The following is a 26,023-nucleotide window of genomic DNA, read 5'->3' as shown; positions in this document are numbered from 1 at the left end:
GCACACCAGACTGCACCATCACTGTGCGCACACCAGACTGCACCATCACTGTGAGTATATCAGACTGCACCATCACTGTGAGTATATCAGACTGCACCATCACTGTGCGTACACCAGACTGCACCATCACTGTGAGTATATCAGACTGCACCATCACTGTGCGTACACCAGACTGCACCATCACTGTGAGTATATCAGACTGCACCATCACTGTGAGTATATCAGACTGCACCATCACTGTGCGCACACCAGACTGCACCATCACTGTGAGTATATCAGACTGCACCATCACTGTGAGTATATCAGACTGCACCATCACTGTGAATATATCAGACTGCACCATCACTGTGAGTATATCAGACTGCACCATCACTGTGAATATATCAGACTGCACCATCACTGTGAGTATATCAGACTGCACCATCACTGTGAGTATATCAGACTGCACCATCACTGTGAATATATCAGACTGCACCATCACTGTGAGTATATCAGACTGCACCATCACTGTGAATATATCAGACTGCACCATCACTGTGAGTATATCAGACTGCACCATCACTGTGAGTATATCAGACTGCACCATCACTGTGAATATATCAGACTGCACCATCACTGTGCGCACACCAGACTGCACCATCACTGTGAGTATATCAGACTGCACCATCACTGTGCGCACACCAGACTGCACCATCACTGTGAGTATATCAGACTGCACCATCACTGTGAGTATATCAGACTGCACCATCACTGTGCGCACACCAGACTGCACCATCACTGTGAGTATATCAGACTGCACCATCACTGTGAGTATATCAGACTGCACCATCACTGTGCGCACACCAGACTGCACCATCACTGTGAGTATATCAGACTGCACCATCACTGTGCGCACACCAGACTGCACCATCACTGTGAGTATATCAGACTGCACCATCACTGTGAGTATATCAGACTGCACCATCACTGTGAGTATATCAGACTGCACCATCACTGTGCGTACACCAGACTGCACCATCACTGTGAGTATATCAGACTGCACCATCACTGTGAGTATATCAGACTGCACCATCACTGTGAGTATATCAGACTGCACCATCACTGTGCGTATATCAGACTGCACCATCACTGTGAGTACACCAGACTGCACCATCACTGTGCGTATATCAGACTGCACCATCACTGTGAGTATATCAGACTGCACCATCACTGTGCGTATATCAGACTGCACCATCACTGTGAATATATCAGACTGCACCATCACTGTGAGTATATCAGACTGCACCATCACTGTGCGTATATCAGACTGCACCATCACTGTGAGTATATCAGACTGCACCATCACTGTGAGTACACCAGACTGCACCATCACTGTGCGTACACCAGACTGCACCATCACTGTGAGTATATCAGACTGCACCATCACTGTGAGTATATCAGACTGCACCATCACTGTGAGTATATCAGACTGCACCATCACTGTGAATATATCAGACTGCACCATCACTGTGAGTATATCAGACTGCACCATCACTGTGAATATATCAGACTGCACCATCACTGTGAGTATATCAGACTGCACCATCACTGTGAGTATATCAGACTGCACCATCACTGTGCGCACACCAGACTGCACCATCACTGTGAGTATATCAGACTGCACCATCACTGTGAGTATATCAGACTGCACCATCACTGTGCGCACACCAGACTGCACCATCACTGTGCGTATATCAGACTGCACCATCACTGTGCGCACACCAGACTGCACCATCACTGTGAGTATATCAGACTGCACCATCACTGTGAGTATATCAGACTGCACCATCACTGTGCGCACACCAGACTGCACCATCACTGTGAGTATATCAGACTGCACCATCACTGTGAGTATATCAGACTGCACCATCACTGTGCGCACACCAGACTGCACCATCACTGTGAGTATATCAGACTGCACCATCACTGTGCGCACACCAGACTGCACCATCATTGTGAGTATATCAGACTGCACCATCACTGTGAGTATATCAGACTGCACCATCACTGTGAGTATATCAGACTGCACCATCACTGTGCGTACACCAGACTGCACCATCACTGTGAGTATATCAGACTGCACCATCACTGTGAGTATATCAGACTGCACCATCACTGTGCGTATATCAGACTGCACCATCACTGTGAGTACACCAGACTGCACCATCACTGTGCGTATATCAGACTGCACCATCACTGTGAGTATATCAGACTGCACCATCACTGTGCGTATATCAGACTGCACCATCACTGTGAATATATCAGACTGCACCATCACTGTGAGTATATCAGACTGCACCATCACTGTGCGTATATCAGACTGCACCATCACTGTGAGTATATCAGACTGCACCATCACTGTGAGTATATCAGACTGCACCATCACTGTGAGTACACCAGACTGCACCATCACTGTGCGTACACCAGACTGCACCATCACTGTGAGTATATCAGACTGCACCATCACTGTGAGTATATCAGACTGCACCATCACTGTGAGTACACCAGACTGCACCATCACTGTGAGTATATCAGACTGCACCATCACTGTGAGTATATCAGACTGCACCATCACTGTGAGTATATCAGACTGCACCATCACTGTGAGTACACCAGACTGCACCATCACTGTGAGTATATCAGACTGCACCATCACTGTGCGTACACCAGACTGCACCATCACTGTGAGTATATCAGACTGCACCATCACTGTGAGTATATCAGACTGCACCATCACTGTGCGCACACCAGACTGCACCATCACTGTGAGTATATCAGACTGCACCATCACTGTGAGTATATCAGACTGCACCATCACTGTGCGTACACCAGACTGCACCATCACTGTGAGTATATCAGACTGCACCATCACTGTGAGTATATCAGACTGCACCATCACTGTGCGTATATCAGACTGCACCATCACTGTGCGTACACCAGACTGCACCATCACTGTGAGTATATCAGACTGCACCATCACTGTGCGTATATCAGACTGCACCATCACTGTGCGTACACCAGACTGCACCATCACTGTGAGTATATCAGACTGCACCATCACTGTGAGTATATCAGACTGCACCATCACTGTGAGTATTTCAGACTGCACTGTCACTGTGCGCACACCAGACTGCACCATCACTGTGAGTATATCAGACTGCACCATCACTGTGAGTATATCAGACTGCACCATCACTGTGAGTATATCAGACTGCACCATCACTGTGAGTACACCAGACTGCACCATCACTGTGAGTATATCAGACTGCACCATCACTGTGAGTATATCAGACTGCACCATCACTGTGCGTACACCAGACTGCACCATCACTGTGAGTATATCAGACTGCACCATCACTGTGAGTATATCAGACTGCACCATCACTGTGCGTATATCAGACTGCACCATCACTGTGCGTACACCAGACTGCACCATCACTGTGAGTATATCAGACTGCACCATCACTGGGCGTATATCAGACTGCACCATCACTGTGCGTACACCAGACTGCACCATCACTGTGAGTATATCAGACTGCACCATCACTGTGAGTATATCAGACTGCACCATCACTGTGAGTATATCAGACTGCACTGTCACTGTGCGCACACCAGACTGCACCATCACTGTGAGTATATCAGACTGCACCATCACTGTGAGTATATCAGACTGCACCATCACTGTGCGCACACCAGACTGCACCATCACTGTGAGTATATCAGACTGCACCATCACTGTGAGTATATCAGACTGCACCATCACTGTGCGCACACCAGACTGCACCATCACTGTGAGTATATCAGACTGCACCATCACTGTGCGCACACCAGACTGCACCATCACTGTGAGTATATCAGACTGCACCATCACTGTGAGTATATCAGACTGCACCATCACTGTGAGTATATCAGACTGCACCATCACTGTGCGCACACCAGACTGCACCATCACTGTGAGTATATCAGACTGCACCATCACTGTGAGTATATCAGACTGCACCATCACTGTGAGTATATCAGACTGCACCATCACTGTGAGTATATCAGACTGCACCATCACTGTGAGTACACCAGACTGCACCATCACTGTGCGTACACCAGACTGCACCATCACTGTGAGTATATCAGACTGCACCATCACTGTGAGTACACCAGACTGCACCATCACTGTGAGTATATCAGACTGCACCATCACTGTGAGTATATCAGACTGCACCATCACTGTGAGTACACCAGACTGCACCATCACTGTGAGTATATCAGACTGCACCATCACTGTGCGTACACCAGACTGCACCATCACTGTGAGTATATCAGACTGCACCATCACTGTGAATATATCAGACTGCACCATCACTGTGAGTATATCAGACTGCACCATCACTGTGAGTATATCAGACTGCACCATCACTGTGCGTACACCAGACTGCACCATCACTGTGAGTATATCAGACTGCACCATCACTGTGCGTATATCAGACTGCACCATCACTGTGCGTACACCAGACTGCACCATCACTGTGAGTATATCAGACTGCACCATCACTGTGAGTATATCAGACTGCACTGTCACTGTGCGCACACCAGACTGCACCATCACTGTGAGTATATCAGACTGCACCATCACTGTGAGTATATCAGACTGCACCATCACTGTGAGTACACCAGACTGCACCATCACTGTGAGTATATCAGACTGCACCATCACTGTGCGTATATCAGACTGCACCATCACTGTGCGTACACCAGACTGCAGCATCACTGTGAGTATATCAGACTGCACCATCACTGTGCGTATATCAGACTGCACCATCACTGTGCGTACACCAGACTGCACCATCACTGTGAGTATATCAGACTGCACCATCACTGTGAGTATATCAGACTGCACCATCACTGTGAGTATTTCAGACTGCACTGTCACTGTGCGCACACCAGACTGCACCCTCACTGTGAGCATATCAGACTGCACCATCACTGTGAGTATATCAGACTGCACCATCACTGTGAGTATATCAGACTGCACCATCACTGTGAGTACACCAGACTGCACCATCACTGTGCGTACACCAGACTGCACCATCACTGTGAGTATATCAGACTGCACTGTCACTATGTGTAGACAGAAGGGTCTACACATATTCGTACATGAATACGCATGAACTCGTATGACACACACATGCACACAAACATTCACCTATCCACATATTCACATACACACACTCACACATATTCTTACAAACATGTGGGCCTTATGTTGTCACTCACTGACCTGACTTCACAATGTCAAATCTATCAGTGAGCGAGTTGCCCATGACTGCCCATCTCCAGGATGTAGCTGAGATTGGGTCCAGACCCCAGCCCTATGTGGAGGATGGCCAGGAATTCACAGTGAGGTGTTGGCCCCGCCCACCGACTGGGAAACCAGGGAAGATCCCGCCTCCACCAGGCCTAGATGCCAAGCTGCTATTTTGTGCGGACCAGGTCCCTAATTAGCCTCAGTCAGAACTTCCTACAGAAAGCCAAGAGGAGTGTAGAAAGTGGAAGGGTGAAATCAAAAAGGAAATTAGGGAAGCAAAGAAAGGGCATGAAAGAATATTGGCAAGTAAAAAGCAAGGTGAACCCAAAGATGTTTTATCAATACATTAAGAGTAAGAAGATAACTAAGGAAAGAGTAGGACCCATAAAAGAACAAAAAGGTAACCTACGTGTGGAGGCGGAAGATGTTGGAATTGTTCTTAATGAATACTGGGCCTGTCTTCACAAAAGAGGGGGACGATGCAGATATTGTAGTTAAGGAAGAGGAGTGTGGAGTATTGGATGTGATAAACATAGGGAGAGAGGAAGTATTAATGGGATTAGCATCCTTGAAAGTTGACAAATCACCAGGGCCGGTTGAAATGTACCCTAGGCTGTTAAAGAAGCTAGGGAGGAAATAATGAAAGCTTTGACCATCATTTTCCAGTCCTCACTGGATACAGGTGTGGTGCCGGAGGATTGGAGAACTGCTAACATTGTACCTCTGTTTAAAAAGGGAGTGAAGGATAGACTGAATAATTACAGGCCAGTCAGTCTAACCTCAGTATTGGGCAAATTATTGGAATCTATCCTGAGACACAGGATAAACTGTCACTTAGAAAGGCACAGGTTAATCAAGGATAGTCAGCATGGATTTGTTAAGGGAAGGTTGTGTCTGACTAACTTGATTGAATGTTTTGAGGAAGTAACAAGGAGGACTGATGAGGGTAGTGCAGTTGATGTGGCCTACATGGATTTTAGCAAGGCTTTTGACAAGGTCCCACATGGCAGATTGGTTAAAAAAAAGCCCATGGGATCCAGGGGAATGTAACAAGCTGGAGACAAAATTGGCTCAGTGGCAGGAAACAAAGAGTAATTGTTGACGGGTGTTTTTGCAACTTGAAGGCTGTTTCCAGTGGCGTTCTGCAGGGCTCAGTACTGGGTCCTCTGCTTTTTGTGGTGTATATTAATGATTTGGATGTAAATGTGGGGGGAATGATCAAGAAGTTTGCAGACAGCACAAAAATTGTCTGCGTAGTTTATAGCGAGGAGGTTAGCTGTCGACTACAGGAAGACAGCAATAGACTGGTCAGCTGGGCAGAAAAGTGGCAAATGGAATTTATCCCAGAGAAGTGTGAGGTGATACATTTGGGGAGGTCAAACAAGGCAAAGGAATACATGATTAATAGGAAAACACTGAGAAGTGTAGAGGAAGTAAGGGACTTTGGAGTGAATGTCCACAGATCCCTGAAGGTAGCCGGACAGGTCGATAAGGTGGTTAAGAGGCATATGGAATCCTTTCCTTCATTAGCCGAGCTATAGAGTATAAGAGCAGGAAGGTTATTCTGGAACTGTATAAAACATTAAAATAAAAGCAAAATACTGCAGATGCTGGAAATCTGAAATAAAAACAAGAAACGCTGGAAATACTCAGCAGGCCTGGCAGCATCTGTGGACAGAGAAGCAGAGTTAACGTTTCAGGTCAGTGACCCTTCTTCAGAACCGGCAGAGGCTAGAAATGTGATAGGTTTTAAGCAAATAAAGCGGGGATGGGGCCAAGATAACAAAGGTGAAGGTGTTGATTGGACAAGGTCACAGAGATTAACTGACCAGAAGGTTATGGAGCAAAGGCAAATGATATGTTAATGGTGTGTTGAAAGACAAAATGTTAGTACAGAGACAGTGTGAACTGACTGTAAAGGATGGTAGAGGCAGAAACCCTCATCTCATTTAAAAAGGTGCCTGATGGGCACCTGATGCTATAACCTGCAGGGGGCACGGACCAAATGCTGGAAGGTGGGATTAGGCTGGGAGGCTCTTTTTTTGGCTGGTGCAGACACGATGGGCCAAGTGGCCTCTTTCTGTGCCATAAACCTTCTATGTTTCTGCTCCTCTGAGGCAGCCAGTCCCGCTTCTAAGAGCTGCCAGCCAATCAGAGACTGCACCCCGCAAGAAGAGGATGATGGACGCTGGTCTCAAAAAAGGTAAGTGGGGGTTGGTCCTCGCCAGGAACAATCGACTGGGTCCTGGTGGGGGGTCGGGGGTGGGGGCGGGGTTGGTCGGTCTAGGGCAGGGGGGGTCGTTTGGGGGTGAGAGTGGCCTGTGCTGCTGGGGTGGTCCTTCTGTGGGGCACAGAGCCCTGCACCCCCCTGCCCCCCAGGCCACAAGGAGGCTGCCAGGTATTACTAGACAGCCTCCTCAGGTGCTGAAGTGCCCATCCGTCGCTGGTAAAATACCAGTGATGGCAGGAAGAGGCCCTTAAGTGGCAATTAATTCGCCACTTAAGTGCTTGAATTGGCCTAAGGGCTGTGCCCCCCCCACCTCCCACTCAATTGCACGGCCCCATTCTCACTCCCACGGCCTCCTCGCCCATTCCCGGGGGACAGAGGCTCCAGCTCATACTGAAAGCATCACCATGACATCCTCCTGGTGCTGTACATCACGGTCGAATGACCAGACGGACTGGATTGACTGCAGTCCTGACATTATTCTAATTTCTGTAATTTTAGCTGCTGTCACGGTAACAAAGGAATGTTATGACATTATTCGATTGAAACCATAGCAACAGCCCTTCCCTTAACCGCAGGGAATGGGTGAAACTAAATCAGTAATTGCAATGTTTGTTCTCAAATAAAGTTTTAATTCTTTTCGAGGTTAATGTTTTAGATTTCGGGCCCTTGGATTGTGTTTTTCTCATGTTAATAAACAATCAGACAGATGGGAGTGAGGAGAGGAGGTTTGATGGAGATCGAATATTACCTTGCAGTTTAGATCATTTTATATGGTTATTTTGTCAGTGTGGAAAGTGGAAATGAGAGTGAAGTCTGTCCCTGATCACTCAGTGTGTGCGGTTAAAGAGAGATCCACACAAACAGCTCAAAACACCATTAAACACACCCTCGCACTCTAACTCACCCTCACTCTCTCAAACCCACACTCTAATTCACTCACTCTCTCAAACCCACACTCTAACTCACTCATTCCCTCAAACACACGCTTTAACTCACCCTCACTCCCTCAAACACACACTCTAACTCACTCACTCCCTCAAACACACGCTTTAACTCACCCTCACTCCCTCAAACACCCTCAAACACACCCTCACACTCTAACTCACCCTCACTCCCTCAAACCCACACTCTAATTCACTCACTCCCTCAAACACACGCTTTAACTCACCCTCACTCCCTCAAACACCCTCAAACACACCCTCACACTCTAACTCACCCTCACTCCCTCAAACCCACACTCTAACTCACTCACTCCCTCAAACACACGCTTTAACTCACCCTCACTCCCTCAAACACCCTCAAACACACCCTCACACTCTAACTCACCCTCACTCCCTCAAACCCACACTCTAATTCACTCACTCCCTCAAACACACGCTTTAACTCACCCTCACTCCCTCAAACACATGCTTTAACTCACCCTCACGCCCTCAAACACACACTCTAACTCACTCACTCACTTAAACACACGCTTTAACTCACCCTCACTCCCTCAAACACATGCTTTAACTCACCCTCACTCCCTCAAACACCCTCAAACACACCCTCACACTCTAACTCACCCTCACTCCCTCAAACCCACACTCTAATTCACTCACTCCCTTAAACACACGCTTTAACTCACCCTCACTCCCTCAAACACACACTTTAACTCACCCTCACTCCCTCAAACACATCCTCACACTCTAACTTACCCTCACTCCCTCAAACACACACTCTAATACACCCTCACTCCTTCAAACACACACTCTAACTCACCCTCCTTCCCTCAAACACACACTCTAACTCACTCATTCCCTCAACCACACCCTCACACCCTCAAACAACCTCAAACACACCCTCGCACTCTATCTCACCTTACTTCCTCAAACACACCCTCACACCCTCAAACCTCAAACCCACCCTCACACTCTAACTCAACCTCACTCCCTCAAACAAACCCTCACACCCTCAAACAACCTCAAAACACATCCTCACACTATCTCACCCTCACTTGCTCAAACACACCCTCAAACACCCTGAAACACATTTTCACTCCCTCAAATACACTCTCACAAACTCAAACACCCTCAAACAAAACCACAACGTCAAATGTAGCCTCAGAATCTCCCTCACACACTTAACCACACCCTCAAACACCCGCACTCACATTTTCAAACACACCCACCCACCCACACACACACACATACTCATATAGATTTACACACACTCACTTAACACTCACCAAACCCACTCTCACACATTCATTCTTTTTTTTATTCATTTGGGGGGTGTGGGTGTCGCTGGCTGGGCCAGCATTTATTGTTGTTGTCATGCTTGTATTTAAATCCATCTATGGCCTTGTCCGTCCCTCTGTAACATCCTCCAGTCCTACAACTTCCCTTGAACTCTGTATTGCTTCAATTCTGGCCCAAATATGCTTCCTCCACTCCCCTCACTCCATCATTGGCACCTTCAGCCGTCTAGAGCCCATGTTCCTCAATTCCCTCACTTGCACTCCCTCCACCTCAGCAGCTCTCCCTCCTTCTTTAAGATCCTCCTTTGAACCTAATTCTTCAGCCAAGGCTTTTGGTCACCCCTCCTAACATCTCCTTTATTGGCTCAGCATTCACTTATTTCTGATTACACTTCTGTGCAGTGCCTTGCGACGTTTTTCTGGGTTATAAGCGCTATATAAATGCAACTTGTTGTTCTGTGTGTAGGTACTAGGCTGAGTGCATTACTGCAGCAAACGTGCATGTACACACTGGGCCTGGACATCAGCTATTTGCTCGGGAGGATTCCCATTGGCAAGAGGTTATGTGTTTTGAGATATCCAGGGGGAAGGGATAGGGCCTGATTGTGCTGGACACCTCAGAGATTGAACAGATTACATCAGATAAGTCAAGGATTAGTTATTAGGGTGTCACCAAGTTTAGGGTTAAAAGGTCAGATGCAAAGACTGAGAGGGGAGGTGTTCTGCAATTTTGAAATCCTGAGTTAAAACGGAAGCTGATATGCAATGGAATCAGTGTTAATTTCACCATAATGATGTGTGAGGAGAGTGGGTTTGTAGAGTTGTGTAAATGGGGCATAGAAAGAATCAAGAGAAACATTTATAGGTCTACTGGGCATAGTCATAGTAGCAAAAGAGAAAACAATTGAACTATAGAAATTTACAGCACAGAAAGGAGCCATTCAGCCCATCACATCTGTGCTGACTCTTTGCTAGACATGTGTAAAATTAATGCTATTGTCCTGCTCTCTTCCCATAGCCCTGCTTCAAATATTGATCACATTTTCCAGCAAAAGATGGTTTCTGTTTCAACTACCCCCAGTGCTAAAGCTCTAAGAACCCTCTGTTTAAAGACATTTCTCCTCAGCTCTCCCCTCACTCTCTCAGTGACTGTTTTAAATTGATGATCCTTGTCACTGTCTCACCAACAACAGAAAATAAGCTTTCCTCATTCACTCTATCAAAACTCTTCATCATTTTAAAAATCTCAATGAAATATACCCCTTTGCCTGCTCTGCTCTTGGGTCTCAAGTCTCTCCTCATATCCACAGTGAAGGATTTTGGACTTTTCAGTACTGACTTTTAATGCCTGTTTTCAAAGAAGACTAAAAGAATGGATCGGAAAAACCCACGGTTTCTTGGTAAAAAAAAATCACAACTTGAGCAAACTCAAAGGCTGGGAAATTAGCCAATGACATGAGCGGAAAAGGATCCTGGAATGTTGGCAGGTTGCTGCTTTGCTGAGGCAGTTGGTTAGACGTATCAGCAAGTCGGGCCTGGGGAAGCTACAGGACTTGAGAAACTGATATGAAATTCTTTAGTGCTGGAGTTGAAAACAGCCCCAAATGTGGAATTTCCCTGAACAACTGATTTAAAGGAAAACAAATCAAACGTCCCATTCTGAAAGAGGTTCAGGAGAAGCATCAGGCTGCATCAGATCAAAATGGCGAAGGAGAGGAAGCTTCTTATTCTCCCCAAAACTGGAAAGCTACTACTTTCTGATAAAAACAGCCGTCTCTGTGTGTCAAATTAAACTCTTTAAAGTTAGAGAATAACTATAGTGCCTTGCTTCATCCTTGACTGTTCATCTTGTGAACAAGAGAGAGGAGAAATCTTACAATAATTTCCCATCCCTGGTGAATCTACACTGGCTGTCTATGGGTTTAATGTCCTTTCTATATTGGGACTCCCAAAACTGCACTCAATTTCCATCATAAAAACATAAGGAATGGAAGCGGGGGAGGCCATTCAGCCCTTCAAACCTGCTTCACCATTCAACAAGATCATGGCTAATCTTCTACCACAACTCCACCTTCCTGCACTAACCCCATATCCCTTAATTCCTTCAGTACCCCAAAATCTATTGACTTCTGTCTTGAATAGATTCAACAACTGAGCAGCCACTGCTCCCTGGGATAGAGAATTCCAAAGATTCACAACCCTCTGAGTGAAGACATTTCTCCTTCTCTCAGTCCTAAATGACCCATATTCTGAGACTGTGATCCCGTGTTCTAGACTGCGTGGCCAGGGGAAATATTTTCTCAGCATCCACCCTGCCAAGCCCCTTAAGAATTATTTATGTTTCCATTCAATCACCTCTCATTCTTCTAAACTCCAGGGAATATAGGCCTACTGTACTCATTCTCCCCTCATCGGACAATCCCCTCATCCCAGGAACCAGTCTAGTGAACCTATGTTGCACTTCTTTAGGGCAAGTTTAATCTTCCTTAGTTAAGGAGACTAAAACTGCACACAGTACTCCAAATGTGGCCTCACCAAAGCCCTATATAATTGCAGTAAGATTTCTTTACTCTTTATATTCCAATCCCTTTCTAAAAAAGCTAACATACCATTTGCCTTCCTAATCGCTGACTGTACCTGCATGTTAACTTTCTATGATTCATGTACAAGGACACCCAGGTCCCTGAGAATTCAAACATTTCCCACTCTCTCAGCTTTCAAAGATATTCTGCTTTTCATTTCTCCTGCCAAAGTGGATAACATCACACTTCCACACATTATATTCCATCTGCCATTTCTTGCCCATTCACCCAACCTGTCTGTCTATATCCCTCTGCAGCCTCTTAGTGTCCTCCTCACCATTACTTTTCCACCTGACTTAGTATTGTCAACAAACTCAGATACCTCACACTCAGCCTCCTCATCTAAGTCATTAAAATAGATTGTAAATAGCTGAGGCCCCAACATTGATCCTTGTGGTTTTCTGCCAACCACAAAATGTCCATTTATTCCTGCTCTCAGCTTCCTGTCAATTAACGAATCCTTAATCCATGCTAATATATTACCCCCTAATTTTGTGTAATAATCTCTTCTGTGGCATCTTATCAAATAGTTTTTGAAAATCCAAATACACTACATCCACTAGTTCTCCCAAAGATACCCCGCTAGTTACATCCTCAAAAAACTCTAACAGATTTGAAAAACATGATTTCCCTTTCATGAATCTGTATTAACTTTCCTTACTCACATTATAATTTTCTAAGTGCCCTCTTACTACATCCCTAATAATAGATTCATACATATTTCCTACATATAGCCTACTGATGTTTTCTCTTGCGTTCATTTCTAGAACAGTGGGATTGTTTTCTACCTTGCAATCCACTGGTGCTGTCCTCGAATCTAAGCAATTCTGGAAGATCAAACCCAATGTATCCACTATCTCTTTTTGAATCCTAGGATGCAGGTCATCAGGTTCAGGGGATTTGTTGCCACTTAGTCTCATTAATTTCTCTAGTACTTTGTTTTTTAAATCAATACTAATTTCTTTAGGTTCCTCATTCTCACTAGACCCTTTAGTTCCCCATTAATTCCAGAATGTTTTTTTGTATTTTCTATCATGAAAACAGATACAAAGTATTTGTTTAATATCTCTGCCATTTCCTTATTCCTCATTATAATTTCTCCCGTCTGTCTCTAAGGGACCCACATTTACTTTTGCTAATCTCATCCTTTTTACATCTCTATAGAAACATTTACAATCTGTTCTTATTTCTCCGGCTAGTCTACTTCCATTTTATTATAATAAAAGCAAAATACTGTGGATGCTGGAAATCTGAAATAAAAACAGAAAGTGCTGGAAATACTCAGCAGGTCAGGCAGCGTCTGTAGAGAGAGAAAGAGAGTTAACGTTTCAGGTCTGTGGCCCTTCATCAGATCGTGATCAAACCTAATCAGCCTGGGGGAGCCTTTGAAAACAATCGATCAGCCTGAGATAGGGATTGGGTTTTCCCTGTTTTTTTCTTTTACTGAGCCTTTAAAAAAAATTAACTTTGCAAGCACATCAAAGCTTTCTCTCAACGGGGATTTCAGCTCTGTCCTCTACAGCTGGAGGTGCTTTTTTCTTCTTTACACAGTTTGGGCCCGTGTTTCTTTAAACTTTCTCTCTTTTAGCTATAGGTAATTTTTAAAGCTGTTTTCCTGTGGTCTTCAACCTTGGATCCTGTCTTCTCACCACAGCTGCCACCAAGTAATAAGAAGCTTTTTATGTTGCCTGATGCAACATAAAATAAGATGCGTGGAGTTCAGGTTGCTGAAGATCTCAAACAGGTTTATTAAATAGCGAAACTAATATACACTGTACAGAACCAACTATTAACAGAACTTGCCTCTTGGTGTTACAGTTACAGAGTGAGACTGGCATGTAGTCACATGACTGCATCCTGGTATTCAGCAGTCCCACCCAGCTGGAAGACAGTGGAGAGCCATTGGAGGAGGACGGTGTGGTCAACTGTGTCAAAGGTTGCAGACAGGTCAAGGAGGATGAGGAGAGACAGTTTACCTTTGTCACAGCCATACAGGATGTCATTTATGACTTTGATAAGAGCTGTTTTGGCACTGAGGTAGGGGCGAAAACCTGATTGGAGGGATTCAAACATGGAGTTCTGGGAAAGATGGGAATGGATTTGGGAGGCAACAATGCATTCAAGGACTTTGGAGAGGAAAAGGGAGGTTGGAGATGGGACAGAAGTTTGCAGGGGCAGTGGGGTCAAGAGTTGTTTTTTTTTGAGGACGGGGTGATGACGGCAGATTTAAGCACCTGAAGAGAGAGATCCGTTTACAATATCGGCTAACATGGGGACCAAGAGGGCAAGTTGGGTGATCAGCAGTTTAGTGGGAAGAGGACAAGATGAGTTCAGAGAGGGAATGAAGGGAGATAAGAGAGAAACTAGAGAAAGATGTGAGTTCAGGGCAGGGAGAACCTTAGTGGAAGTTTGGGTCAGTGGCCTAGGGGGAGGGAGGGAAGCAGCAGGTGCAGCTGATCGAATGATGTCAATCTTTGTGACAAAGAAATCCGTGAGTTCCTTACACTTATTGTTGGAGGTGAGGGTGGAGGAGACAGGGCAGACCGGTTTAAAAAGACAGTTTGCAGTAGAGACAAGAAGCCAGGGTTATCTTTACGTTCCAAGACGATCCTGGATTAGTGAGCAGTTTTAGCAGATGAGAGCAGGATCCAATAGTGCTTTATGTGGTCTGGCAGTGACTGTCTAAACCAGTTGTTCATCATATCCTTTCAAGTCAGCATCCCTTGGACTTAAGAGAGTGGAGATGAGGGCCGTACTGGGGTGGGGGGCACAGCTGGGTGAGAGAGAATAATGGTTTTATTGGGGACGAGGGCATCAAAGATGGAGGTAAAGGTATGGTTGAGCAAATCAGTAGCTGCAAAAATGTGACAAGCAGAGGGCCAAAGTTGGAATTCCGAAAGTACAGTTGTAAGTGAATAGGGGAGTAGTTTTTTTCAGGGATGAATACAGAACGAAGGAAGATTGGGGTGTGGAAGGGGAATATGCGTGGAGAGTGATACTAGGAAGTGATCAGAGATGGCCTCATCTGTAATTGATTTAATGGCAAGACCATGTGAGATGTCAAGATCGAGCGGGTGACGGTGAAAATGACACCTTTTCTCATGGCAATATATATTTATTGCCACTTAATGAATTAATTTTTTAAATGTTTGCCATTGCTTATTTACCGTCATATCTTTTAATCCAGTTTTGCAATCTACTTTAGCCAAATTACTCCTCAAGCCTGCATAGTTTGCTTTGTTTAGATTTAAGACCCTAGTATTGGACTTAACTAAATCACTTTCAAACTCAATAGAAAATTCTATCATATTATGACCACTCTTCCCTAGGTTACAACAAGGTTATTAATTAACCCTTTCTCATTGCACAATACTGAAACTAAAATATCCTGTTCCCTAGTTGGTTCCTCGACACAATAATCTAGAAAACTGTCTTGAATGCATTCCATAAACTCATCCTCCACACTATTACTGCAAACTTGCTTTGTCCAGTCTATATGAAGTCCCCAATGATTTACTGCATTACCCTTGTTACATGCACCTCGAATTTCCTGATTTATATTCTGCTCTACACTACAACTACTGTTAGGGGAGCTATAAACAACTCCCATCAGTATTTTCTGCCCCTTGTTGTTTCTTATCTCCACGCAAACTGATACTGCATCTTGATTTTCTGAGCAGAGATCCTTTTTACTCTCTTTATCCCATTCTTCATTATCAGGTCTACCCTTCCTCCTTTTCAATGTTGCCCATCTCTTCTAAAGGTTAAAAATCCTGGAATGTTTAGTTCCCAACCTTTATTCGCTTTGCAACCACATCTCCCATAATTGTCATTAGATCAAACCTATTAATTTCTATCTGTGATTAATTCATCTAACTTGTTGCAGATGCTTCACATATTCACAAATAGTACCTTTAGCTTTGACTCTTTTTTTCAAATTTCCCCCGATGTCACTGTAGTCACTAATACCCTATTACCTTTATTATTCTCACATTCCCTTCCTGACCCATTCTGCTTATTTTTACCCAAAACACTGCTCTGCCCTAGAGCCCTTGTTGCTTTTGAATTTACCCTTTCCTGAATCCTCCCAACTCCCCTCTTTATTAGTTTAAAGCACTGTCCCAGTTATACAAGTTGCCAGGACACTGGTCCCAGCCTGGTTTAAGTGGAGACCATTCCAGTGGAACAGCTCCCTCTTTCCCTGATACTGGTGCCAGTGTCCCATGCAGCAAAACTTCTGCCTCCCACACCACTCTTACAGCCTCATAATGAAGCTACCAATTTGTAAATGGAACAGGTAACAATCTAGAGATTATTACTTCTGAGGTTCTGCATTTTAATTTGGACCCTAACTTCTCAAACTCTCTCAGCAGAATCTCATTCCCAGTTTGGGGGTAGTGTCACGCTGGCTGGTGTCAGTCTGTGGGGAATGTCTAGCTGGCTGGTGTCAGTCTGTGGGGAATGTCGAGCTGGCTGGTGTCAGTGTGTGGGGAATGTCGAGCTGGCTGGTATCAGTCTGTGGGGAATGTCGAGCTGGCTGGGATCAGTCTGTGGGGAATGTCTAGCTGGCTGGTGTCAGTCTGTGGGGAATGTCTAGCTGGCTGGTGTCAGTGTGTGGGGAATGTCGAGCTGGCTGGTGTCAGTGTGTGGGGAATGTCGAGCTGGCTGGTATCAGTCTGTGGGGAATGTCGAGCTGGCTGGTATCAGTCTGTGGGGAATGTCTAGCTGGCTGGTATCAGTCTGTGGGAAATGTCTAGCTGGCTGGTATCAGTGTGTGGGGAATGTCTAGCTGGCTGGTATCAGTCTGTGGGGAATGTCTAGCTGGCTGGTGTCAGTGTGTGGGGAATGTCTAGCTGGCTGGTATCAGTCTGTGGGGAATGTCTAGCTGGCTGGTATCAGTGTGTGGGGAATGTCTAGCTGGCTGGTATCAGTCTGTGGGGAATGTCTAGCTGGCTGGTATCAGTCTGTGGGGAATGTCCAGCTGGCTGGTATCAGTGTGTGGGGAATGTCTAGCTGGCTGGTATCAGTCTGTGGGGAATGTCTAGCTGGCTGGTATCAGTCTGTGGGGAATGTCGAGCTGGCTGGTATCAGTCTGTGGGGAATGTCTAGCTGGCTGGTATCAGTCTGTGGGGAATGTCGAGCTGGCTGGTATCAGTCTGTGGGGAATGTCTAGCTGGCTGGTATCAGTGTGTGGGGAATGTCTAGCTGGCTGGTATCAGTGTGTGGGGAATGTCTAGCTGGCTGGTATCAGTCTGTGGGGAATGTCTAGCTGGCTGGTATCAGTCTGTGGGGAATGTCTAGCTGGCTGGTATCAGTCTGTGGGCAATGTCGAGCTGGCTGGTATCAGTCTGTGGGGAGTGTCGAGCTGGCTGGTGTCAGTGTGTGGGGAATGTCTAGCTGGCTGGTATCAGTCTGTGGGGAATGTCTAGCTGGCTGGTATCAGTCTGTGGGGAATGTCTAGCTGGCTGGTATCAGTCTGTGGGGAATGTCTAGCTGGCTGGTATCAGTCTGTGGGGAATGTCTAGCTGGCTGGTATCAGTGTGTGGGGAATGTCTAGCTGGCTGGTATCAGTCTGTGGGGAATGTCTAGCTGGCTGGTATCAGTCTGTGGGGAATGTCGAGCTGGCTGGTATCAGTCTGTGGGGAATGTCTAGCTGGCTGGTATCAGTGTGTGGGGAATGTCTAGCTGGCTGGTATCAGTGTGTGGGGAATGTCTAGCTGGCTGGTATCAGTCTGTGGGGAATGTCTAGCTGGCTGGTATCAGTCTGTGGGGAATGTCTAGCTGGCTGGTATCAGTCTGTGGGGAATGTCTAGCTGGCTGGTATCAGTCTGTGGGGAATGTCTAGCTGGCTGGTATCAGTGTGTGGGGAATGTCTAGCTGGCTGGTATCAGTCTGTGGGGAATGTCTAGCTGGCTGGTATCAGTCTGTGGGGAATGTCGAGCTGGCTGGTATCAGTCTGTGGGGAATGTCTAGCTGGCTGGTATCAGTGTGTGGGGAATGTCTAGCTGGCTGGTATCAGTGTGTGGGGAATGTCTAGCTGGCTGGTATCAGTCTGTGGGGAATGTCTAGCTGGCTGGTATCAGTGTGTGGGGAATGTCTAGCTGGCTGGTATCAGTCTGTGGGGAATGTCGAGCTGGCTGGTGTCAGTGTGTGGGGAATGTCGAGCTGGCTGGTATCAGTCTGTGGGGAATGTCGAGCTGGCTGGTATCAGTGTGTGGGGAATGTCTAGCTGGCTGGTATCAGTCTGTGGGGAATGTCTAGCTGGCTGGTATCAGTCTGTGGGGAATGTCTAGCTGGCTGGTATCAGTGTGTGGGGAATGTCTAGCTGGCTGGTATCAGTCTGTGGGGAATGTCTAGCTGGCTGGTATCAGTCTGTGGGGAATGTCGAGCTGGCTGGCATCAGTCTGTGGGGAATGTCTAGCTGGCTGGTATCAGTGTGTGGGGAATGTCTAGCTGGCTGGTATCAGTCTGTGGGGAATGTCTAGCTGGCTGGTATCAGTCTGTGGGGAATGTCTAGCTGGCTGGTGTCAGTGTGTGGGGAATGTCTAGCTGGCTGGTATCAGTCTGTGGGGAATGTCTAGCTGGCTGGTATCAGTGTGTGGGGAATGTCTAGCTGGCTGGTGTCAGTGTGTGGGGAATGTCTAGCTGGCTGGTATCAGTCTGTGGGGAATGTCTAGCTGGCTGGTATCAGTCTGTGGGGAATGTCTAGCTGGCTGGTATCAGTGTGTGGGGAATGTCTAGCTGGCTGGTATCAGTCTGTGGGGAATGTCGAGCTGGCTGGTGTCAGTGTGTGGGGAATGTCTAGCTGGCTGGTATCAGTTTGTGGGGAATGTCTAGCTGGCTGGTATCAGTCTGTGGGGAATGTCTAGCTGGCTGGTGTCAGTCTGTGGGGAATGTCGAGCTGGCTGGTGTCAGTGTGTGGGGAATGTCGAGCTGGCTGGTATCAGTCTGTGGGGAATGTCGAGCTGGCTGGTGTCAGTGTGTGGGGAATGTCTAGCTGGCTGGTATCAGTGTGTGGGGAATGTCTAGCTGGCTGGTATCAGTCTGTGGGGAATGTCGAGCTGGCTGGTATCAGTCTGTGGGGAATGTCTAGCTGGCTGGTATCAGTCTGTGGTGATTGTCTAGCTGGCTGGTATCAGTCTGTGGGGAATGTCGAGCTGGCTGGTGTCAGTGTGTGGGGAATGTCGAGCTGGCTGGTGTCAGTGTGTGGGGAATGTCTAGCTGGCTGGTGTCAGTCTGTGGGGAATGTCTAGCTGGCTGGTATCAGTGTGTGGGGAATGTCAAGCTGGCTGGTGTCAGTGTGTGGGGAATGTCTAGCTGGCTGGTATCAGTCTGTGGGGAATGTCTAGCTGGCTGGTATCAGTCTGTGGGAAATGTCGAGCTGGCTGGTATCAGTCTGTGGGGAATGTCGAGCTGGCTGGTATCAGTCTGTGGGGAATGTCGAGCTGGCTGGTGTCAGTGTGTGGGGAATGTCTAGCTGGCTGGTATCAGTCTGTGGGGAATGTCTAGCTGGCTGGTATCAGTCTGTGGGGAATGTCTAGCTGGCTGGTGTCAGTGTGTGGGGAATGTCGAGCTGGCTGGTATCAGTCTGTGGGGAATGTCGAGCTGGCTGGTGTCAGTCTGTGTGGAATGTCGCGCTGGCTGGTGTCAGTCTGTGGGGAATGTCGAGCTGGCTGGTGTCAGTCTGTGGGGAGTGTCTAGCTGGCTGGTGTCAGTGTGTGGGGAATGTCCAGCTGGCTGGTATCAGTCTGTGGGGAATGTCTAGCTGGCTGGTGTCAGTGTGTGGGGAATGGCTAGCTGGCTGGTGTCAGTGTGTGGGGAATGTCCAGCTGGTTGGTGTCAGTGTGTGGGGAATGTCTAGCTGGCTGGTGTCAGTGTGTGGGGAGTGTCTAGCTGGCTGGTGTCAGTGTGTGGGGAATGTCTAGCTGGCTGGTTTCAGTGTGTGGGGAATGTCTAGCTGGCTGGTGTCAGTGTGTGGGGAGCGTCTAGCCGGCTGGTGTCAGTGTGTGGGGAATGTCTAGCTGGCTGGTTTCAGTGTGTGGGGAATGTCTAGCTGGCTGGTGTCAGTGTGTGGGGAGCGTCTAGCTGGCTGGTGTCAGTGTGTGGGGAATGTCTAGCTGGCTGGTGTCAGACTGTGGGGAGTGTCTAGCTGGCTGGTATCAGTCTGTGGGGAATGTCTAGCTGGCTGGTGTCAGTGTGTGGGGAATGTCTAGCTGGCTGGTATCAGTCTGTGGGGAGTGTCTAGCTGGCTGGTATCAGTCTGTGGGGAGTGTCTAGCTGGCTGGTGTCAGTGTGTGGGGAATGTCTAGCTGGCTGGTATCAGTCTGTGGGGAATGTCTAGCTGGCTGGTGTCAGTGTGTGGGGAATGTCCAGCTGGCTGGTATCAGTCTGTGGGGAATGTCTAGCTGGCTGGTGTCAGTGTGTGGGGAGCGTCTAGCTGGCTGGTGTCAGTGTGTGGGGAATGTCTAGCTGGCTGGTGTCAGTGTGTGGGGAATGTCTAGCTGGCTGGTGTCAGTGTGTGGGGAATGTCTAGCTGGCTGGTGTCAGTGTGTGGGGAGTGTCTAGCTGGCTGGTGTCAGTGTGTGGGGAATGTCTAGCTGGCTGGTGTCAGTCTGTGGGGAATGTCTAGCTGGCTGGTGTCAGTGTGTGGGGAATGTCTCGTCGGCTGGTGTCAGTCTGTGGGGAATGTCTAGCTGGCTGGTGTCAGTGTGTGGGGAATGTCTCGTCGGCTGGTGTCAGTGTGTGGGGAATGTCTCGTCGGCTGGTGTCAGTCAGTGGGGAATGTCTCGTCGGCTGGTGTCAGTCTGTGGGGAATGTCTTGTCGGCTGGTGTCAGTCTGTGGGGAATGTCTCGTCAGCTGGTGTCAGTCTGTGGGGAATGTCTCGTCGGCTGGTGTCAGTGTGTGGGGAATGTCTCGTTGGCTGGTGTCAGTCTGTGGGGAATGTCTAGCTGGCTGGTGTCAGTGTGTGGGGAATGTCTCATCGGCTGGTGTCAGTCTGTGGGGAATGTCTCGTCGGCTGGTGTCAGTCTGTGGGGAATGTCTCGTCGGCTGGTGTCAGTCTGTGTGGAATGTCTAGCTGGCTGGTGTCAGTCTGTGGGGAATGTCTCGTCGGCTGGTGTCAGTGTGTGGGGAATGTCTCGTCGGCTGGTGTCAGTGTGTGGGGAATGTCTCGTTGGCTGGTGTCAGTCTGTGGGGAATGTCTCGTTGGCTGGTGTCAGTCTTTGGGGAATGTCTCGTCGGCTGATGTCAGTCTGTGGGGAATGTCTCGTTGGCTGGTGTCAGTCTGTGGGGAATGTCTCGTTGGCTGGTGTCAGTGTGTGGGGAATGTCTCATTGGCTGGTGTCAGTCAGTGGGGAATGTCTCGTTGGCTGGTGTCATTGTGTGGGGAATGTCTCTTTGGCTGGTGTCAGTCTGTGGGGAATGTCTCGTCGGCTGGTGTCAGTCAGTGGGGAATGTCTCGTCGGCTGGTGTCAGTGTGTGGTGAATGTCTCGTCGGCTGGTGTCAGTATGTGGGGAATGTCTAGCTGGCTGGTGTCAGTCAGTGGGGAATGTCTCGTCGGCTGGTGTCAGTCTGTGGGGAATGTCTCGTCGGCTGGTGTCAGTCTGTGGGGAATGTCTCATCGGCTGGTGTCAGTCTGTGGGGAATGTCTCGTCGGCTGGTGTGAGTCTGTGGGGAATGTCTCGTCGGCTGGTGTCAGTCAGTGGGGAATGTCCCGTCGGCTGGTGTCAGTCTGTGGGGAATGTCTCATCGGCTGGTGTCAGTGTGTGGGGAATGTCTCGTCGGCTGGTGTCAGTCTGTGGGGAATGTCTCATCGGCTGGTGTGGTGTGGATTGGGGCCCTGCATTTCACTAGACAAGGATACAAATTACTACCAACATAAAGAAAGACTTGTGTTTATATAGCACCTTTCATAAGCCCAGGTGGTCCCAAAGCAAATTACAGTCAATAAAGTACTTTTGAAACGTAGTTACTGTTGTAATGTAGGAAACACAGAAGCCAATTTACACATGGCAAGCTCCCACAAACAGCAATGTGATTATGACAAATAATCTGTTTAGGTGTTGGCTGAGGGATAGACGGTGGCCCCCATGGAGAACTCCCCTTCTCTTCAAATAGTGCTCTGGGGATTTTTTATGTTCACCTGAGAGAGCTGACAGGATCTTGGTTTAACGTTTCATGCAAAACGCAGCACCTCTGACAGTGCAGCAATCTGTACTGCACTGATATGTCCGTCTATATTACGTGCTCAAGAATCTGGTGTGGGACACTGGTCTGATCTGCTCTGGGCCTGCATGGGTTGAATTTTCTGAACACTATCCCAGGGTCCTGGTCCTGAAGTAGGTCGTGGTGACAATGGATGTCTTCTCTCTGAGCCCAAGGTTTAAGGACCACCAAAAGTACAACAGACCCAGGTCTTTATAATACCCTGAAATTGCTCTCGGCACCCTGCGTGTGCTGGGGCTTCTCCCACTGGGGGATGGAGTGCATTATCACTGCATCTTTTGCCAGAGTACAAACTGCAGAGTGAGAAGGGGTAGAGAGTAAAGTGGCTGTGGCAATCATGGTGACTGGTGGAAAGCACAATTTGAATTTTAATGGGAACGTGTGGGGAAAGGAGGAAAGTGGAACTGAAGAAGGGGAGCCTGGTATGAACTTAGAGGCAGCAAGTTGAAGTATAGGTAGGCCTCTGAAAGAAATGGTTTAACAGGGTATTTAATGAGGAAGAAAAAGGTTATTTTAAATATATTTGTTGGCCGGGATTTTATCTTGGTGACGTGGGTCTTGACCATTGGCTAAAGAGCAGGTGAGAGTCCCGCGTCACCTCCTCTGGGCAAGGCCCGCCAAATCAAGTGCCAATTAGGCAATTAAATGGACAGCTATGGGCCTTCCCTGGGATCAAGGACCCTGGTGCAGAGGTCCCACCCTCTGAGAGCTTTCAGCCAATAAGAGGCCAGCAACTCTAACTGCGCAGTGCCACTGTGGAGGTGGTGGCTGCTGCTAGTACTGGACTCACTGGAGGCCCTGGACCCAGACTACAGGTAAGGCAAGGCGGGAGCAGTCCTATGGGGTAGGGGTCGCGGGAGAGGGCATGCAGGGGGGTGGGTGGCAGCAATGGCAAGGGGGTGGCTTTCAGCAGGCCTCACCCCCTTCCCAATGCTGGGCCCCTCATTTAGGCACAAAGTGTCCCCTGGAGTCGGCAAGCAATCCACACGGGTTTGCTTGGCATTCTTCCCATACGACGACAATACTACTTGGCTAATTCGGCGGCAATGGGATGAGGCCCTTAATTGGGCATTAATTGCCCACTTTAAGGGCCTCAATTTGTGGTGGGGCAAGAAGGCCATTCACAGGCTTTCCCGCCCCAGACTTAATTTGGGTGCAGGCAGGAAGGTAGTGGGGTTCCCTGCCACTATGTTCAATTATATGCTCTCCACGCCTTCAAATTCACCGTGGCGGAGAGCATAAAATCCCCCCCATTATGTGAGGTTTAGGTATACATTTTTAGGTGGAAGTTAATTAATAATTCTAGCTCAAACCAACTCCAGAATTTTGAGCGGTGCTTTAGTTTTTTTTAAATCTGAGTTTCCTCATTGCTCATAGTTACAGGGATCTGATTTGTGACTGTTTTACAAATATTGAGCTCATCTACAGGAAATGAATCTACATACACTTCTTAAAATCCTGAAACACTTGCAGCATTGGCCAGATTGATGATGAATATTTGAACCTCTGATCTCAAATTTGCCTTTTTATTCATTCTCAAGATGTGGTATTACTGGCAAGGACAGCATCTATTGCCTAACCTGAGTTACCCCAAAGGAATTCAAAGTCTATGATATAAAAGAACTTGCATTTCCCAATCTCAGGATGTTCCAACACACTTTACATCCACTGAAGTATTTTTGAACTAAAGTCATTCTTACAATGTAGGAGAAACACAGCCTGGGACTGGAGTCTCATGTTGGCCAGACCATGTAAGGATGACAGGCTCCCTTTCCTGAAGGACATCAACTGGGATTTTACAACAAACTAGCAGTGTTTCACTGATGCTAGATAACAAATTACAAAATTCACTGACTTCAGTTTTGCAACTTGCTCTGGTTTGGACTCTGAACTCACAACTGTGAGGAATGCTTGTCCAGTAACATACGCACTAGGCTACCAAACCATATCTGCAGTTAGGATGGTCCAGGGTTCAGAACGTAGTCACCCATACAAATGGCCCACTGCTCTGCATCATATATCCTGCAATAATTTCTGTAATTAATTGCTGTTATTTCCAAACACTGGAATGAAATACTTTAATTAACACAGCTCCGAGACTTGTGCAGAACTATTAATCCAGTGACAAGAGATGGTTTATATTACTCCAATCAAAGTGGTTAAAGCAGACTGAGTCACTTACCAATGAAATACAAGGAGCTGTTTCTCACAAAAGCCATGGTGATAAATCCAGCCGTGTTGGAGATGATGCCCATCAGCACCAGAGAGATGTCACTCAGATACCTGGAGAAGATCAGGACTCCGAGGAAGCTGGTTAGAAACATGATATAGCAGACTGCCTTCCCATAGCCCACCCAGACTGCGTCCCAACTCAACGGGGGCTTCAGAACGAAGATTGGGATTATATTCTCCCCGCCGGTCACTCCAAAATCATACAGGAGGTAGCAGATAAAGAGAAGAATCATCTCTGTGCTATATCTCCGGCAGCTGGGGTTGCACACTCCCACAGGAACCTGGTCTTGTGGAGGGACAGTGGGGTATCTGAGGATAAATGCTGAGTACAGCAAACTTAGTAAATACAGAGACAGACATAGACAGATCAGCAGGAGCCCATGCTGGTTATTAACTTTCACTAGAAAGAAGTGACCAGATACCACACTTCCCAGGAGTCCAGCCATCCCTGTTGCCACCTCCAGTACATTTAACCTCAGACTGCGTCTTGCTGCTCCCGAGCTCAAGGCAGCAATGGCATTAACGCCACTCCAGAAAGCTGGGAAACCACCAGTCAATCCATTGATCACAGCCGATCCATACATCACACTGACAGGCAGCTGGAAGATGTGGGTGAAAAGCAGCAGGAGTCTTCCTAGCAGATACCCCAGTAATGGGACCACCAGCAGGACCTTCTGGCCTCGTCTATCCGCCCACCTTCCCAACAGTACTGTCGTCAGCAAGGGGGCTAACGAGTAGATCATATTGTAGATCATGTAGAACTGCGCCACTTCCTTCTGTGCCAGGTCACTGTTCCCAGGCGCTGTCCCGTTTAGCCGGTCATATACCACCATCAACAGTGCTGTGTCAAAGAGGGAATTGGCTACATTGGTCACAACCACCACGGGCTCCACATAGCTCAGCAGAACATCCATGTCACCACTCTATGCTATCACTACTGCTACAGTATCTGTCTCAATACTCGCTGTGTACAACGAGCTGCAATGTTCAGACCCTGTACAAGGCAGGGGGAGACTCTGTATAGGAGCAGTCCCTGTGCTCAGGACTCAGTTTATAAACCTCACACAAGTGTAACTTTATTGGATTCTGCATGCAAATAGGGAAACTCCCTTTCGCCAGTTAGCTGTACAGTAAAATTACTCACTGATGAGGAACTGGTTCAGCATGAGGAATCATCAA

At 47.5% G+C, this 26,023-nt stretch overlaps 1 protein-coding gene across 1 annotated transcript in view; it reads right to left on the bottom strand.

Annotated features, from left to right (window-relative positions):
- The window catches only part of LOC137351422 (solute carrier family 46 member 2-like), a 49,061-nt gene extending 23,111 nt beyond the window's left edge, over positions 1-25,950 (bottom strand). The window contains exon 1 of the mRNA XM_068015868.1: positions 24,795-25,950. Coding sequence (XP_067871969.1) covers positions 24,795-25,758 — 964 coding nt within the window. The 5' untranslated portion in view covers positions 25,759-25,950. The remainder of the gene's footprint in view (positions 1-24,794) is intronic.
- Positions 25,951-26,023: the final 73 nt, after the last annotated feature.

The sequence above is a fragment of the Heterodontus francisci genome, chromosome 36 (assembly GCF_036365525.1).
Source record: "Heterodontus francisci isolate sHetFra1 chromosome 36, sHetFra1.hap1, whole genome shotgun sequence".
NCBI lineage: Eukaryota > Metazoa > Chordata > Chondrichthyes > Heterodontiformes > Heterodontidae > Heterodontus > Heterodontus francisci.
Note: the sequence above shows the minus strand (reverse complement) of the source record. Positions and strands in the feature narration are given on the sequence as shown.